We start from the raw sequence: 17,937 nt of genomic DNA, 5'->3' as shown, positions 1-17,937 counted from the left end.
GAAAGTAACCAGATTTTTAAAAATAAAAATCACCGAAATCTTCATTCTTCAATACATCTGCCATTGAGTAGAATGAACTAAAATGGTTGATGACTATTAACATCATGTTTTTTTTTTTCAATCAAAAGCCGCTTAAAGAGACATTCAGATACTTAGTGGGCGGACTTTTTGTTACTGCGAAATCATAATAAAATCGTTAAATCTGGTGTAACTGAATACTTGAATGATTTCAAAATGATTTTTAATTTATTCTTTCACTGGTTCATTGTTTGCATGTATACTCAACATGCTCAAGTCTCTGTTATCTTGTCTTACAATTACATTTCCGTCTTAAAACATATTTAGACCAGGGAACTACATGTATTTCTCTTTAAACATAACTGAATCTCGTGGATGCAACGAATGTTACACAGTTAATGTGAAAGAAGGAAAATACAATTAATGTTTTCCATAAGTAAAATCCACGAGAAGCAGATTTGATTTATAAATCATTATAAGTTTACAGAAATTGTAGGTCCACTTCAATATTCCAGACCAATACTGGCAAAGCGCTTTGTAGCACGAGCAAACGTGATATCCGCAAGGAAAATAAACGTAACGGACAATATTTACATAATAAAATTATGCTTATATTTAAAACAAAATTAGTAAGACATCAATAAGTGCTTGAGAAATGCATGTTTTAAAAGTTTATGACCATACTACGTTAATCAATGCTATTTCTTTTTGGCGCATTCATCAGATTGTAAATGAAAGGAATTTTTCGCGTGACATCCGACAAAAATTGCTTTTGTCTAGACTTTATTTAATGTAATTCTATCAATGAAAATGTTTAGGGTCTATCTCTACAAGTTTCATGAAAATCCTGCTAGGGCTTTAGGAGATATGGAGCGGACACGAAAGTATTACGGACAGACGGACGGAAGGACGGACGAAGACCATTCCTATAACCCACACCACTTGTGGCGGTGGATTAAAAATTGATTTATCTTGAAGTAACAAATAACGCTTAAAATACCATGTAACTCCTTTGAGGGCCTCCGTGGCCGAATGGTTAAGGTCTCTGACTTGACATAACTTGCCTCTCACCGATGCATGTTCAAGCTTCATTCAGGGCGTTGAAGTTTACCCCTGAGAAAGCTATCCAGTTGGCTTACGTAAGGTCGGTGGTTTTACCCAACTACGCAACGATGATAAAATAATACATAGACGGCACCTCGAGCCTTCCTCAACCATCAAAGGTGGAAAGTCGCCATATGACATATACATGTAACTTTGTCGGTACGACGTTATACTTAACAAAAACAAAAACATCAACGAAACAAAACATCAAAAATATAGTTAATCGACAAGATACTTATTAATAATACATTTGTATGTACCTCATAGTACACATTTGCATCAATTTCATAAAACTTCAAAACTTGAAGGCTGTGGAAAGTACTCCTCAAAGAATTCAAATATGACTTTCCTATTGCGAGCCTCCTCATCGTCATTTTGGAATCCCATGTGATCATTTATACATGCAAACTTCCTGTAAGAAATACAAAATTGTATATATCACATAATAGATCAGTAACGTTCTGAAATGACCGTTTATAAACTCAAACACTGTAACAGTTTTAATTACCCTAATATACAGTTTGACAATGGTAGAACAGAGCGTCCTCAAGTGATTGTTAAGGCCATTAGTTCAAGATGCCTACCTTTTCTTCCAACTAATCCCTCTCAAAAAAATGTTATTGTTAACCACAGGCAATCACCCAATAAAGTTTAAAAAACTTTAGGCCAAAGTATTAACTAGTACCCGACGGACTTCATACCGATTGATAGACAAACGGACAAGGGGCAAATCAATTTGCTCTATTATATCATTATGATATATGTTTAATTTTTTGTTTTAAAGTTTATTAATTGCATTATTTAATTATAATGATTTTATGTGATGTACAAACATGGAAATCCGAAAGAAAGATAAAATTGCAAATTATATTACATTTTAATACTGCGAAACACAGTGACCCCGAATGTATGCAAAAGGTAGTAACCACCAAAAGCATATAGTTTTTTTTTCTTTTAGCTTTTCTCAGCTGTTTTGCATTTATCTCTCTCCTCTTTAAAATGATACAGAAGACATGTATTTTCGATGACTATGTGTAACTTTACATACTTCCAAATATTGATAAAGAACTACAGAGAAATTTACATTCTTTGAAAATTCCATTTAGCACGTCAATTAATGTCATATTTTCTATGAGGTTTGGATACCTACAGAATCTTCTTTACTTACTTGTGTTTTTTACGTAAAATGTATGTTAAAGCCTTTTCTAATTTTGCTGAATTCCCAGTGGCAGTATATGTGTAATCTTCATATCCCTTGTATGTCGTTGCACTGCGACAAAGAAATAGATATTACATAGTTTAACAAGACACATCTTTGGTATATATGTTTTATCGACGTTCTTTAATACACTGGTAATATCGTAGTATCTAAAAATACGTGATGTTCGAGTCCCGCTTAAGTCGGTGCTATTTCTCGTGAAGTCGTGAAGGGTGTTGTACTATAAGATTATTTCACTAGTTGTAGGTGCAGATGGGAATATCCGGCCTCGTGGGTAACTGTTTAGGCGGTAACGAGAATCTCAGCTGAGTTACCGCCTAAACAGTTACCCGGGAGCCGGATATTTCCATCTGCACCTATAACAAGTCACAGAATCCTTTTCTTGCATAACGATTTCAAGAAATATTAATAAAAATAAAATCAATTGAACGGCTTTCTTTTTTAGAACTACTTCTTATGGCAGTGTATTTAAACAAAGCACGGGAAACCAACGTCCGTAAACAGGAAAGACGTCATGATGCTTCAAAACAAACAACAATGTTTAGTTCCGGTTTTGTTTCATCAGTTACAGCGTAACGTTACGAATTTTTGATAAAATAACGTGATTTGAATCGAGAAATATACTATCAGGAACCAATGGGAACAGTCAACGTATTGAATTTTTATTCCGTTTTTAAAATAAAATATAAATTATTACATAAATCTGCTACATATATGTAGTTCGTTATACGTCATTTACAGCACGAGAGTCATCTTACAGCCCGGGGGTGTAAGATGGATTTTTCCAGCACCGGTAACGATATCAGAAATCCTCGTCTGGTTTGGAAGAAATTTCATTCCTTTTATACACAGGTTCAGTTACATCGAACTGGCTGTTTTGTTACTTGGTTGGACCCTAGGCATCATTTAGGTTTATTTTTTTTATTTTTAGATTATACATTACAATAGAAAACTATTGACAATACAGTGTATTACAGTGATTTTGACGAGTAATAATTTCTAAATTCTCATCTGAATCGACCCTTTGCTGCACACATAAATATGACTGAAAGATAATTCTCTCCAAGTCAAAACAGCTCACAAACAGGAGTTCATATTCAGTATTATGCTTGAACTTATTGTTTACATTGGGGGTGTCCTTTCTCTGCCACACACATTTCGTCGAGGCCTCAACAAAAAGTGGTAAAATGCAAAGGCGTGTTGGAAGCTGTGCGGATCACGAAATCTGTTTGCTGAAGTTCTCGCCCACTCTTCTGGAAATCTAAGGAATAGAAACAGCTTATACTGCCATTGCATATCATATAAAACCGTATATTATAAGGAAAGTGCTTTGAATTTTCAACATTTGACGAATTATTAAACGATATACACTACAAAGATTTTTGTTCGTTTTGGGTTTAACGCCGCTTTTCAGCAGTATTTCTGTCATGTAACGGCGGACAGTTAACCTAACCAGTGTTCCTCGATTCTGTACCAGTACAAACCTGTTCTCCGCAAGTAACTGCCAACTCCCCCACATGAATCAGTGGTGGAGGACTAATGATTTCAGACATAATGTTGATTATCAAATAGTCACGGAGAACATACGCCCCGCCCGAGGATCGACTTCACGACCCCGCGATCTGGAGCCATGCTGGTCGCGAAGACATTATGTTGGTTTTCTCATGGCACGGCTCATACAACGTTTGATTGCAGAAGTACTGTGAGACAGAGAACGAGTGAATACATTCCCCAGTGCAGTAATATTCCCCCAAAACTGATAGTTTCTTTATGAAAGACCTTTTAAAGCCTATTGCACTTACAGATACAGTTATCGAACACCATGGATCCTGACAAGACTGCGCGGATGCGCAGGCTGATCTAAAGCCATACTGGCCGCGAAACCACGATGTTTGTTTTCTCATTGCGCGGCTCGTACCACGTTTGATCGCAAAAGTATTGTGAGACAGAGAACGAGTGTATATATTTCTTAGTGCAATAATATTCCCCAAAAGCTAATAATATCTTTATGAAATATCTCAATTTCACTTATTTGTTTTTGTTTCATGTCTTCAGTAAAACTTTAATCAAAACTGAAATCATCAATGTTTATGATATTGAAGCCATTGCAACACTAGAATTACGTCAGAAATTACGTCACGTAATCAACATATACGTAATACTTCGTATTTATTTCTTCGAATTAGACAGCAAAGATTAAAATTAAGATTTATCGGCTTCTTAGATATCAAAGATTAACACAGTAGATATGAACTCGCCTAGTATTTAACCTCATTTGACCTGTCTTTATCGTACTGTACTCGAATCGTCTTGCATATACTTATCACATTTGTCATGATCATCTATGCTTTGGAGACTCCCATGAATACTGCAAGCAAACTTACTTGTCCTGAAGTTCATTCATTACCGCTATGTCTGTAATGTACGGTACATGCGCCGGAACATTTCTATGCACATATCCAAATGCTTTATTATACGCAAGTGACGTATACACAAGGCTTCCGTAGAATGGTCCGTGTTGCTTGATAACTGATTTTTGATTTGTATCTGCGGCAACAACATTGCAGTCTCCGCCATCCCACTCACAGAAACTGATATTGCAAGCCGTGTCACAAATACCATTGTTCATGTCGGAGAGTCTACATTTGTCAGAACAGTCTGGGACCTGTTCGGCACCATATCTAATCTGTATAATGCAAAAACTTTCCTTTCAAAATAGTGAACAAGATAGCATGCTTATATTTCTTTGAATGTTTCTCATTGCAGAGTTGGTGCAGCCGTTCTGCGCCTGCGCGGAATTATTATCCATTGGAGCGCACGGCAAAATTACTCAATTTTTTTTTCATGTCCGTACGCATTTAGAGTATCAAATGCATAATATACTGACTAGAGGTTAGGGTTAGTATCACCATGGTTACAAAATATGTACATTTAAGATATTTTCTTTCAAATTTAGTTAATCTGGTATATACCGGAGTCTGTAATATATCACAGGTGCACCAACCCTGTATTTAGTCACAGCCATATTTCTTTAGAGTAGGCAGAACATTTCAAATAGATCAAACTTTACATTTATAATTGATGCAAAACAGTTGTGCAAAACCAGGCTTGGCAAGAATGAAACTGGTTCCTGGCATTATTAGATTAATCATTAAAGATTTAAAGTCATTTTAATTGGATGCAAAAAACAGAAGTTGAATACTTCTATAAAAGTTGATAATCCTGATCACTTAATAAGGGGATATTTTGCTTTGTTTTTAACTTGAAGGCGTGAATATTTACTATCTGGCTGAAATCAAATCACAAAATATCAAGAGGTATACATCTAAGGAAACATTCCAACAGTAACTAGATCATATCTTCTATGTAATTTAAAGTCTAAATGCTGTAACGGTGGTTTATGACTATAATAAATCGTTACACTTTCGCATCAATGTACAGATTTATACACTAAAAGACGACAGTTATGCAATTTCAGATATATATCATAGCATATCTATATACCGCTTTAATCATAAACACGTTTAATTGTGCTTTACCAAACAAAAGAGTCAGCCTCTGAAGGCAACAAATTAACCCTCTACTAGCGCATTCACAGCGTGATCTGACCAGAGAGACAGAGCGAGAGAAAACTCCCAGAAAAGAGAGAGATGGAGAGAAATACATTGGACACGGATCTACCCGGCTAACTTAGCCTAGATCTTTGCGAACTGACAGTCCGGTTCTTTAACTGTGCCCGGCGTATAGCACCCATACACACGAAACCGTCTTTCTTGGGAGGGACCAGTACTAGACCTTTCGTTAGTTATGAGTACTATACCTTTCTTTAGTTATGAGACACTCACGAGCATATCAGAAATTTCCAGTGCCTGGACCGGGTTCCCACCATGGACCACTGGATTGACAGGCAAACGTGTAACCACTAGATCCTCAGATATTAAAGAATATATTTAATATATTGTAGAATTTTCAAACCGCCCGTATGATAGAAAACCATTCGAAAATGTCCATTCATACTTCAGGCTTGATTCCGCGAAACACAAATACATGCATCGAGAATATTCAATCATATATAAGATACAATATTAAGTTCGATGCAACAAGAAACATACAATCATTGAGATAGTCTTTCAAAATTATTTTAGATATGCTGAAATTATATGCAAATACAGGCATTTTTAACATTAATTAACAACTTACAGCCACTGCAATGATACAAAAGTCGGCATTGATTCATTTGGAAGCTTTCTAAGATATACATAAATTTGCATTGCAGAACGCATTCAGGAAGTCACGGTAACAATATGTAGTTACATGCTCAGAAAAGCCTGTCGGAACTTGTATGATATCCAAATAATGTGCATTGAAAAACCAATTCGGGATTAAGGTCAAATTAACAATACGGGCGCTAGAGAACCAATGCACGATTTAGGGTTACTATAAAGCTAAGCAAATACAGGCACCGAAGATCCCATTCGCAATTAAAAGTAATTGTAGCGATATAGAAATTTGGGCATTCGAAAATCCATTCAAGATTTAGAGTCGCTGTAACAATATTGGTCCGAGAGCTCACGGACTTTTATTGCAACAACTGAGGCCAAAAGAAGTTTATACTTTTTTGGAAACAGTATTTCACATCCTCCATGAAAACCCGTTTCTTAAGTGTCAAAGCCGTGCCTATCTATATTTTGTTCACTTATGTTTGTGATAGGGGAGGTAAAACTCACTTGTAAAAATATTAGGGGGTAGGGTAAAGTTTACGTCTACAAGTTGCTTCACTGTTTAATTACAGTAACTATCTTATTGTCAGTAAATGTATAATTGTCAAACAATGACAGCAATAAGAAATTCATCAAAAAGGACTGAAGGGCAAACTGGATATTCAAGATCAAAGGTCAGATTTATGTTAAAATCACAAAAATTGGCACATTTGAAATTTATTTTTATTCTTAAAAAATAGTTTGTTATCATAAGTCACTCATCTTTATTTATGTAACGTGTATTTATCAGCCAAAACCAGAAATGCAAATTTTATTGCAAAATGTCAAGGTCAACCCTGATAATTGAAGGTCAAAGTTCATTTTCATGCAAAAATGTGAACATTATTGCCTTAACTTTTTTTAATCTGTTTAATATGTCTTCACATTATTAGTCACTGAAGTTAATTCGTTTTAATGTTTGTATGTCAGGCAAAGCCACCAGTGCAGATGTAACCCCAAAACTGCCAAGAGTTAAGCTATTATCAAAGGCCAAAGGTCAAATTTGTGTGAAAAAATGCACGAATAGCTTCCTGTTTGAAATATAACAGATATGTTTTCATCATTATAAGTAATTGCTCGTGATTTATTTTAATGTATATATGTCTCACAATGTCAATAAAGAAGATATCGTCTAAAGTCAGACAAGTTCAAATGTTATATTAAGGGTCAAAGGTCATTTTCAAGTAAGAGAATGAAAAAATAGCTCTTTTACTTTTCTCTTTGTTGACAATATCCTGTTGATCTAGTCAATGATATCTGTTCGTTTTAATGTATAAATGTTAGGCGATCTCTGGTATGCACATATAATTCCAAACATTCAAGTTCAACCATAATATGAAAGGTCAAAGGTCAAAAAGTGAGTAAAATGTTGCACTAATATCACCTATTTGTAATAATTTTTATTGTTTAAATGTATTTGTTTTGTCATTTCAGTAACTGATCGTTGTTCATTTTACTGTATATATGTTAGACGATGACATGGAAGAGAAAATAAGTCAAGGTCAAACCTGGTATTAAAGGTCAGGTGTCATTTTTGTGTAAAAGATCAAAATGTAGCATACTTACTCATTACTTTGTTCAAAAATAGCTTTTTGTTATAATTCACTATTAGAAATTTATTTTAATGTATACATGTCAAGCAAGGTCAGCTATGTAGGTTTTGTCCTAATAAGTCGAAGCCAGTCCTTATTATCAAAGGTCAAAGGTCAAATTTGTGTGAAAATTCAGAAAAACAGCACTTTTGCAAGGATTTTTCTTTATTGTTTTAGGGTATTTTTGTCAACACTAGTACATGATCTTTATTCATTTTAAAGTATATATAACAGGTGATAACAATCTTCCTTAATTAAAAAAAAAATTAGTCATTGTCACACCTGACATTAAAGGTCAAAGGAGAGCGTCTTCAAGAAACTTGCCATTATGAAAAATGGCTTGAACAAGTTGGGGAGCAAATGAAAAGATCCTACGGCAAGTCTACACAGGCACCGAATGGCCCATAGCAAAGTAAGCATCCACCTCATGGGTAACTGCTTCAATAACCAGTAAAGATAAACTGGACAACGTTCAAAATTCAGGCCTGAGGATAAGTCTTTGAGCAATGTAAACAACTCCAATAAAAGAAATGAAAAAGACATCCAACCTTGAGCCATTAGAGACAAGACGAGAGTACAAAGCCCTTGGGCAGGCAGAGAAGGCAAAGAGACTACCATCACACCCACTCTATTCAAAACTCGAGAGCAGAACAAAGAACAGATTGAAACGACAGAGTCTCAACCATATCGTCAAAGGACTGCAGAAAGGAAAAACAGAAGCACTGGACATAGAGGCAGAGCCGCTTGTGCCCGGTGAATGGGTTCCTAGACAATGTGCTCCAAAGATCAGATTGGAGGTGCCATGAGTAGAAGAAAAGGGAAAACAACATCAGGTTCATTAACAATCTTTTACGCTAGAAATGATCAATGACCCTATCCAGCATACTCTTGGATCCAAGCATATACCGATAGATCAGTGGAAAAAGCAGTTCAGAATGCTGGGAGTGGTGCTTACATCAAATTCTCTCACACTCTGTCATCCAGTCGGCAAGAGATTCTCCAACTTTAGAGCCGAGACGCAAGCCCCCATTTCGGCCACACCCCAACTGTATGAGCGAGGAGAAAAGGGACAAAATATTGTTTTCCTAACAGACTCCAAGTGAGCTCTTCAGGCTCTCTCAGCAGGTCCATCAGACATCTTAACGAGGAAGCTGCTGGAAATGTGGGCATAGCCGAAAATGAAGCTGCGGACGAACTTTGCAAAGGAAGCTTCATACAGAGAATCTCAGAATAGATTTGCGTCAGACTAGAAGAACATAAGTGATGGAGGCTACCTGCCCAATAATAACGGTCTACACAAGCTAATCAGAGAAAGCCAAACAACTATCCTCCGTAAGGGCACTGGACACTCTGGCCTGAGAAAACATATGAAGAAGCGGGGTTTTGCAAAGACACCAAAACGCCAGTGCGTATCAGAGGAACAAATACCATTCCACATCCTGCAGAGCGGTTTCTATCTGGAAGAAGTACGCCAGAAAGTTTTGCCCACAGACATCCCATATGAGACCAAGCTGTGGGGAAATGCCAGCAACCTGCAGAAACGGTGCAGTTCACTGCCGCATCTAGTGTCAAAGCCATGCCTATCTATATTTTGTTCTGGAAATTTGATGTAGGCACCACTCCCAGCATTCTGAACTGATTTTTCCACTGATCCATCTGTATATGCTTGGATCCAAGAGTGTGCTGGATAGCGGTGATTGATCATTTCTAGCGTAAGAGATTGTTGGTGAGCCTGGTGTTGTTTTCCCTTTTCTTCTACTCCTGGCACCACCAATTTGATCTTTGGAGCAGATTGTCTAGGAACCCATTCATCGGGCACAAGCGGCTCTGCCTCTGCATCTAGTGCTGCTGCTTTTCCTTTCTGCAGTCCTTGGACAATATGATTGAGACTATGTTGTTTCAGTCTGTTCTTGGTTCTTCTCTCGAGTTTTGAGTGGAGTGGGTGTGATGGTAGTCTCTCTGCCTTCTCTGCCTGCATAAGGGCTTTGTACTTTCGTCTGATCTCTAATGGCTCAAGGTTGGCTGTCTTTCCATTTCTTTTATTGGAGTTGTTTATCCTCAGGCCTGAATTTTGAACCTTGTCCAGTTTATCTTTACGGGTTTTGGAAGCAGTTACCCATGAGGTGGATGCGTGCTATGCTATGGGCCGTACGATGCCTGTGTAGACTTACCGTAGGATCTTTTCATTTGCTCCCCAACTTGTTCAAGCCTTTTTTCATAATGGCGAGTTTCTTGAAGACCCTCTCCCTTGACCTTTAATGTCAACTTTGACCTTGACTAATTTTTCATAATCAAGGAAGAATGATATCATCTGTTATATATACTTTAAAATGAATAATGATCAGTTACTAGTGTTGACAAAAATACCCTAAAACAATAAAGAAAAATCATTACAAACATGCTGTTTTTGCGAATTTTCACACAAATTTGACCTTTAACCTTTGATAAAAGAGTTGGCTTTGACTTATTAGGGAAAACCTACATAGCTGTCCTTGCTTGAAATGTATACATTAAAATAAATTGCTAAAAGTGAATTATAACAAGAAGCTATTTTTAAACAAAGAAATGAGTAAGTATGCTACATTTTGATCTTTTACACAAAAATGACACCTGACCTTTAATACCAGGTTTGACCTTGACATACTTTCTCTTCCATGACATCGTCTGACATATATACAGTAAAATGAACAACGATCAGTTACTGAAATGACAAAACAAATACTTTTAAACAATAAAAATTATTACAAATAGGTGATATTTTTGCAACATTTTACTCACTTTTTGACCTTTGACCTTTCATATTATGGTTAAACTTGAATGTTTGGAAATTATTTGTGCATACCAGACATCGCCTAACATTTACATATTAAAATGAACTGATATCATGGACTAATATCGACAAGATATTGTTAACAAAGAGAAAAGTTAAAGAGCTTTTTTTTCATTCTTTTACTTGAAAATGACCTTTGACCCTTAATATTACATTTGAACTTGTCTGATTTTAGACGATATCTTTATTACTGGCATTGTGAGACATATATACATTAAAGTAAATCACGAGCAGTTACTTATAATGATTAAAACATATCTGTTATATTTCAAACAGGAAGCTATTCATGCCATTTTTCACACAAATGTGACCTTTGACCCTTGATATAAGCTTTATTCTTGGCATTTTGGGGGTTACATCTGCACTGGTGGCTTTGCCTGACATACAAACATTAAAACGAATTAACTTCATTGACTAATAATGTGAAAACATATTAAACTGATTAGAAAAAGTTAAGGCAATAATTTTCACATTTTTGCATGAAAATGAACTTTGACCTTCAATTATCAGGGTTGACCTTGACTTTTTGCAATAAAATATGCATTTCTGATTTTGGCTGATATATACACGTTACATAAATAAAGATGAGTGACTTATGATAACAAACTATTTTTTAAGAATAAAAATAAATTTCAAATGTGCCCAATTTTGTGATTTTAACATAAATCTGACCTTTGACCTTGAATATCCAGTTTGCCCTTCAGTCCTTTTTGGTGAATTTCTTATTGCTGTCATTGTTGGACATATATACATTTACTGACAATCAGATAATTACTGTAATTTATCAGTGAAAAAACTTGTAGACGTAAACTTTACCCTACCCCCTAATATTTTTACAAGTGAGTTTTACCTCCCCTATCACAAACATAAGTGAACAAAATATAGATAGGCACGGCTTTGACACTTAAGAAATGGGTTTTCATGGAGGAAATGAAATATTGTTTCCAAAAATGTATAAACTTCTTTTGGCCTCAATTGTTGCAATAAAAGTCCGTGAGCTCTCGGACTATATCCAAATGCAAATGCATTGATAAACTCATTTGCTAGTTTGACTTTCTATAAAGAAGTGTTGCTACAGGCATTGCAGAACCCTTTCGCGATAAACAGTAACTGTAGCGATAGAAAAATTCGGGCATTGGAGAACCCTTTCGCGATTTAGAGTATGTTCTAGATAAGTTGCCATGCTATAAAACACTGGCATTTTAGACTCATTAAACATTTTAAAGTAATGGCATCACAATAATGAGACACTGCACCGATATGTAAATGAGCAACGTAATATATAGAGGATATTTGTTTGTTTTGAGTGAATATGGAATATATCTCACAGAAAAGTGAGAAAATGTGAAACTTTTCTCACTTCGAGGTGAGATATATTAAATATTCAAAAACAAACACATTTTGCTTAATTATGTTGAGATTTGCAGTTTGCAACAAGATTTAATCTTAGCGCGGGAAACAGACGCGCGCAAACAGACATGACGTCAGACGTGTTGTGGCGTTAGAAAGACGCATACAACATAAATATCCATTTTAGTATATTTTTTTGCTACATAACATTACAAAATTCTCATTAAGCAAAATATTCTGAATCGAGAAATATACTATTAAGAAAAAAGTGCGACAACAATTTTCATCGTGTTGTAAGCAAATAATTCAAAATTTATACACAATATACATTGTCAAGTAGATCGGCATTTACAATGAGTGATATGCAGTGAGTGATATGGATTATATCTCAATGATAAAACACAGTATTTCATCAGTTAGCATAAAATAAAAAAAAACTATAAAGAATGTAGAATACAAATGTATTGATATTGTCTATATTTCAGAAGAGGTTGCAAGACGTTTTGTAGAAGTTTAGATTGAATAATTCTTGTACAATTTAGAGTAAATACGTATCGACAAATTATATAAATTAGAGTAAGTAAATTTAGATAATCAGTATTCAGTTGTTTTTAGCAAAGAAAAGACCAAGAAAGAAAACTTTATTAGAGGACTTATTACTTAAAAAAATACTTACTTTGTAACCAGTTTCTTTTGTATAAAAGTCTGCAAGTTCAACTGTGTTAGCAACGAAAAAGTCATCATTCATATATAGGAAGTGCTGGGCTAAGCCTGGGATACGGTGAATGTGGCAAGCAATTGCTTGTGCATTAAAAGTTGGAAGATGGCTTGAATTTTTGAATATTTCCTGAAATAAATATATAGTTAATTACTTCTCAGAATGACTAAACTTTTATAAATATTTTTTATTAATATTTGGTAATATTTTCATCAGTTGAAAACCATTTAGTCATTCAGATAGATGACAAAGGAGCAATTGTTCTATTTTTGCGACCGTCTTTGCCCGAAATACGTCCATGTTTTGTGTCATGATTAATGTTTAGTGTGACTAAAATGTCAAGAAAACTTCTTACCGAGTGTTTCACTATCGAGACTCTTTGATAGCTAACATTTAGCCAGCTCGGAACCTGACCATTTGTTACAATGTATACGTGTCGAAACCAGTTGGCATACTTCTCCACAGATCGTAAAGCATATCTTAGAGTTCCCCAGTCCCTATATCTCTTCGATTCAACTTTCATATTCCTGCAGTAAAGACATAATAAAAACAATCAAACCATTATCATCATTATTATTATTATTATTATTACCATTATTATCATTATTATTTATTTATTTGCGAATATTAATTTTCTACACAATTATTACAATAATTCGAAGTTTTATCAGTTAGATATGAAATATACAAACTATGGCTGTTATTGTTTGTACAATCTTTTACATAGTTGTGTTAAACTTTTCAGAAAAAACAAACACACTAGAAACATGTTTGTATTGTTAAATTGTGATGAAAAAAATGATACTGTTCTAAATTACATATATCTGACAAAATAAATAAAATTGACATACTGTGGCTTAAACTTTAACATTTCCTGGATAAATGATTGGTCGCTGCCATTAACCCACGTTAATACCAGATCAACCGTTTTCGAAAAACTGAAAAAAAAAATCAGTATTTGAAAATATAAATGTGTGCTATACTATATGTTTCAGAACAATATGAAATGTTTGTTACAATTTTTTTAAGGAAGTAACTTTGCGTTGTCGCTATTAGTTATAACTTGAAACTCTTTCAATATACATTAACATATTCATCTTACAAAACCGGGCTAAATAGATCAATAGATTTCGCGCCAGAGACCAAGCGGACAATTGGCGTATCCAGCTGGCCGCCATTGACTGAAGTATTTCCCTGATTGTGATTGTTATCTCCAGCATGAACGTAGCTGTATGAGAGGTCTCAATTGTACATAATATCTAATAGAAATGATCTTACTTATGAGACTCATAACATCTGCTTTCATCTACAATAGGGTCTCTTCCAACAATGATTGACTTTTCTGACATCTGATAAATCTGATACAGTATGTAATTAATTGAACATATTGTCTGAGCGAGACTTTATCGTATTTTCAGACTAAAATTTTAAATATTTCTAATATTTGTTATCTTATCCTTGTGAACCAAACTTTTAATCGAAAAACATATTAACTTAACTTCTTTCTTAATTTCGTGTTGATTTTAAATGGAAAAAAAAACAAAACAAACAAAACAAAAAAAAAACAACACTTATTCTTTTCGCATGGGTTCAAACCATCATCTAGAGTGTAGATTCTACTTAAATCTGTGCAAGCACATCCTATTGGTGAGCAACTAAATATTGCAGTATCACGATTCGTATCACTTACCGGGTACTTGTTTATTCTTGATTATCTCCCCCATTTGACAGTAAATATGTTATTTAATAATAAATCTATATCATGAACAAGCTTATACCGTGTCATTTCTTTAATCACATTGTGATGATTTAAAAGATAAAAGGTATGGGTAGATTTTCCGGAAGCACAGAGCACCCACAAACACAGCTATAGAGCAAACCTCTTCGTAAAAATAAACCAAAACTTTTGATATAATTTTTTTCTCCAAACAAAAATGCATCTTCATGCAATGCGATTCAGAATAAAATAATTGCAATAGACACAATTTTATAATGAAAATCATTAACAGGAATAATACATTTGTATCACCAATTTAATATGGAATGGAAATGGAATTTTAATTCAGATTTACTTTAAATTCCGTGAAAAACGTTACTTTATACACGTGATGTTCTGCACTCTGTACCTTAAAAAAAACAGTCGTACAAACCTTATACAAGTAACGAGCTATACTGTCATGAAAATCTAACACAAGCTGCGAGCTGGAACAAAATCCTGTTAACACGGATACTAGAAATATTTAACAAGCAACGTTTTACATTGATCATAAAGATTTTGCTGACTGTGGAAATCTAACTTAAGCAGCGAGTTAGAAATAATCTACTTTTCTTTGACCATACAAATCTCAAATACGCAACTAGAGCAACATTTCTACATTTTACTTTATGTACTTAATTAACTTTACTGCGGTGTGAGCTAAATTTATGTCCTTATCGCTATTGAAATATGTTATTCACATTTACACACAAGTTTCACAATGTTACACAATAGAGAGTTTGAGATTTCAACCTTCGCCTTCCCCTTCAACGTCTCTTGCGAAGTTAACGTATGAAGTTGAAGTTCGATTAAAATTCCTTGAGATTTCAAACATTAGAATGAACCTTACTTCTTTTAATCCGCCCATTCAATTTATCCGTAATTATGATCGTTTTTTTCGTGCAAGTTGATACCAGTTGTCCGAAAGGGCAGGAATTTTACAAGAGGTTTTAAAAATGAAAAAATGAAAATTAAATAAAAAAAAAAGCATTTCAATTAATATAATCACAGCATGGACTTTAAAGCGATTACAAAAAAAAAAAAAAACCGATAAAACAATGTGAACAATGTAAAAACTCGTTAGTCTTGCAGCTGAGCTCCAAACATTTAGATTTTATATAAAATTACGTCAGTATAGTCAGCATACATACAATGCACGACTGTAAATCATATATGAGAGGAAATCAAAATGATTATTACATATTACCAAAACTTATTTTCTACTGGATTTCAATGGACCGCGATCGTGCAATATTTTTCCATATCATGACGTTGAACACTTTCATATCGGACTAGTCCCAATCCGTGAATCTAGTTACCTCCCCTGACGGTCCGTCCATTGCGGATTCGTTTCTGTAGATTTTTGTTGCTATTGTGTGTTTGTTTAATTTGTAATTTATGCAACATTTTGTTTACTTTTACGCTTTGATTAATCTGACCTATTAGATACTGGCACGTAGTAATTTATCAGACTGAAATGAAATGAGTTATAATTACGTCATGGGTTGGACTTATATAGGATGTGGAATGTTTTCTTAACTTTGTAATAGAAAGAATCGCGTGACGTCCAGCGCACGTTGCAACAACAAGTTGACGTCATTTTCGCGGAAAATATTAATGCGCATCAATTTGATTTGTTTATTGCGTTTTCGGAGAATTTTTTTCCGTATTTTTTTCCTGTCTTTCGTGACAGAACTATAATTTAGATATAAATTAATCATTTGATAGTGGATATGTAATATAAAGGTTATCAACTTTGTATGTGGATATGTGCACTCGTTCTTACCGAGTTTCAAGACCGACTTTGTAAAATGTAAGAATCAAAGGGGGAATTAACCCAGAATGTCCCTCTGCCAGGCTCTGGTTCCGTGCATTTAAAGAATGGAGTTATCTCATACGGCTAACAGGAAACGTCTCTCATCATGATATCATAGATCTGAAGTTGTCTGATACTTCAGAAGAATATTCCGTCTTCCTAGTACCATTTTATGTTTATAATTAAAACGCAACTGTCGTATCAACTGTCCGACAGAAACAGATTGATTTTATTTGGATGTGAAAATAAAATGTTCCACCAAATGATAATCGCGCGTAATTATTTATTTTTCAAGTTAAGTGACTGTCATGCCATATGCCTCCATCCAGATTTCAGCCCTTGATGCCGAGTAAGTGGACAGAGTAGATGTAAAAAGAATGAAGTTTCGACTTTCGTGATATCACATCTTCGGACGTTCAAAACTTCACTTCATACGACAAAACGGCCCATCTGGTAAAATCGATACCGCCTGGGGACACAAATATGCCGTAGAAGTTAAAGTTTGAACAAAATCTCAAAGTTTCTCAAAATCAGTTGATAACTTCATACTTCCTGGTTCAATTCAATGTATTTAGTTAAAATCATTAGCCATACAAAACTTCATTATTCTTATATCTATTGATAGTGTTTCGCATCAAATTTAGTCTAATTATATATATGGATAATCAAATAACTTAATAAGCAGAAATCCTGAAACTAAGCTTTTTATTTCGCATAGTAATAAAGAGAAGTCTTAGGCTTACGTGATTTTACATGGAAAACTTTAGTAGCAACGTGTGATATAAATAAAATACACGCATATCGGTTACGCTTTACCCAAAATGTATATGAAAGACGTTGAAGGGGAAGGCGAAGTTTGAAATCTCAAACTCTCTATTATTCATATACGAACGTAACATGGCGGTAAGTGAATTGTGATGTTACATGTAATAGCTGCCCGTAATGAAGTAAAATAATACCCGTGAAATGTATGCAATAATTTCGCAAATACGACGGTTGCTTTGATTGGAAAAAATAAGTTCAAATCAATGTGCAAAAACAGTGCAATTTTTATTAGCTACTTCAACATTTTACTGAAATATATTACTTACCGTATATCGCTCCATACAAAAGTCATAGTATAATAAACATATTTAATTTTAACAGTTTTAAGTAACTAAAATAGTTTATTAGATTTTGCTTGTTGTATTGGATTAGCAAAGATTACATAACAAACTGCCGTAATGTGCTGAAAGTAATTTTTAAGTTATTTGTATATAATTTGTTGGATCTTAT

General features: G+C 34.5%; 2 protein-coding genes across 2 annotated transcripts; both read right to left on the bottom strand.

The window, feature by feature from the left end:
• Positions 1-2,799: 2,799 nt before the first annotated feature.
• Positions 2,800-5,020, bottom strand: LOC123562240 (N-acetylglucosamine-1-phosphotransferase subunits alpha/beta-like). Its single transcript, XM_045354890.2, has 2 exons — positions 4,726-5,020; positions 2,800-3,602 (listed from the first exon to the last, which is right to left on the bottom strand). Exons 1-2 carry the CDS (start codon positions 4,968-4,970, stop codon positions 3,464-3,466), a joined length of 384 nt encoding a protein of 127 aa, XP_045210825.1. The 5' UTR covers positions 4,971-5,020; the 3' UTR covers positions 2,800-3,463.
• A 4,584-nt stretch (positions 5,021-9,604) lies between these two features.
• On the bottom strand, positions 9,605-14,439 carry LOC123524436 (capsular polysaccharide phosphotransferase eps5J-like). The gene is made up of 4 exons (XM_053524272.1): positions 14,369-14,439; positions 13,524-13,617; positions 13,049-13,219; positions 9,605-9,724 (listed from the first exon to the last, which is right to left on the bottom strand). Exons 1-4 carry the CDS (start codon positions 14,437-14,439, stop codon positions 9,605-9,607), a joined length of 456 nt encoding a protein of 151 aa, XP_053380247.1.
• Between the last annotated feature and the right edge of the window lie 3,498 nt (positions 14,440-17,937).

The sequence above is a fragment of the Mercenaria mercenaria genome, chromosome 15 (assembly GCF_021730395.1).
Source record: "Mercenaria mercenaria strain notata chromosome 15, MADL_Memer_1, whole genome shotgun sequence".
Classification (NCBI taxonomy): domain Eukaryota; kingdom Metazoa; phylum Mollusca; class Bivalvia; order Venerida; family Veneridae; genus Mercenaria; species Mercenaria mercenaria.
Note: the sequence above shows the minus strand (reverse complement) of the source record. Positions and strands in the feature narration are given on the sequence as shown.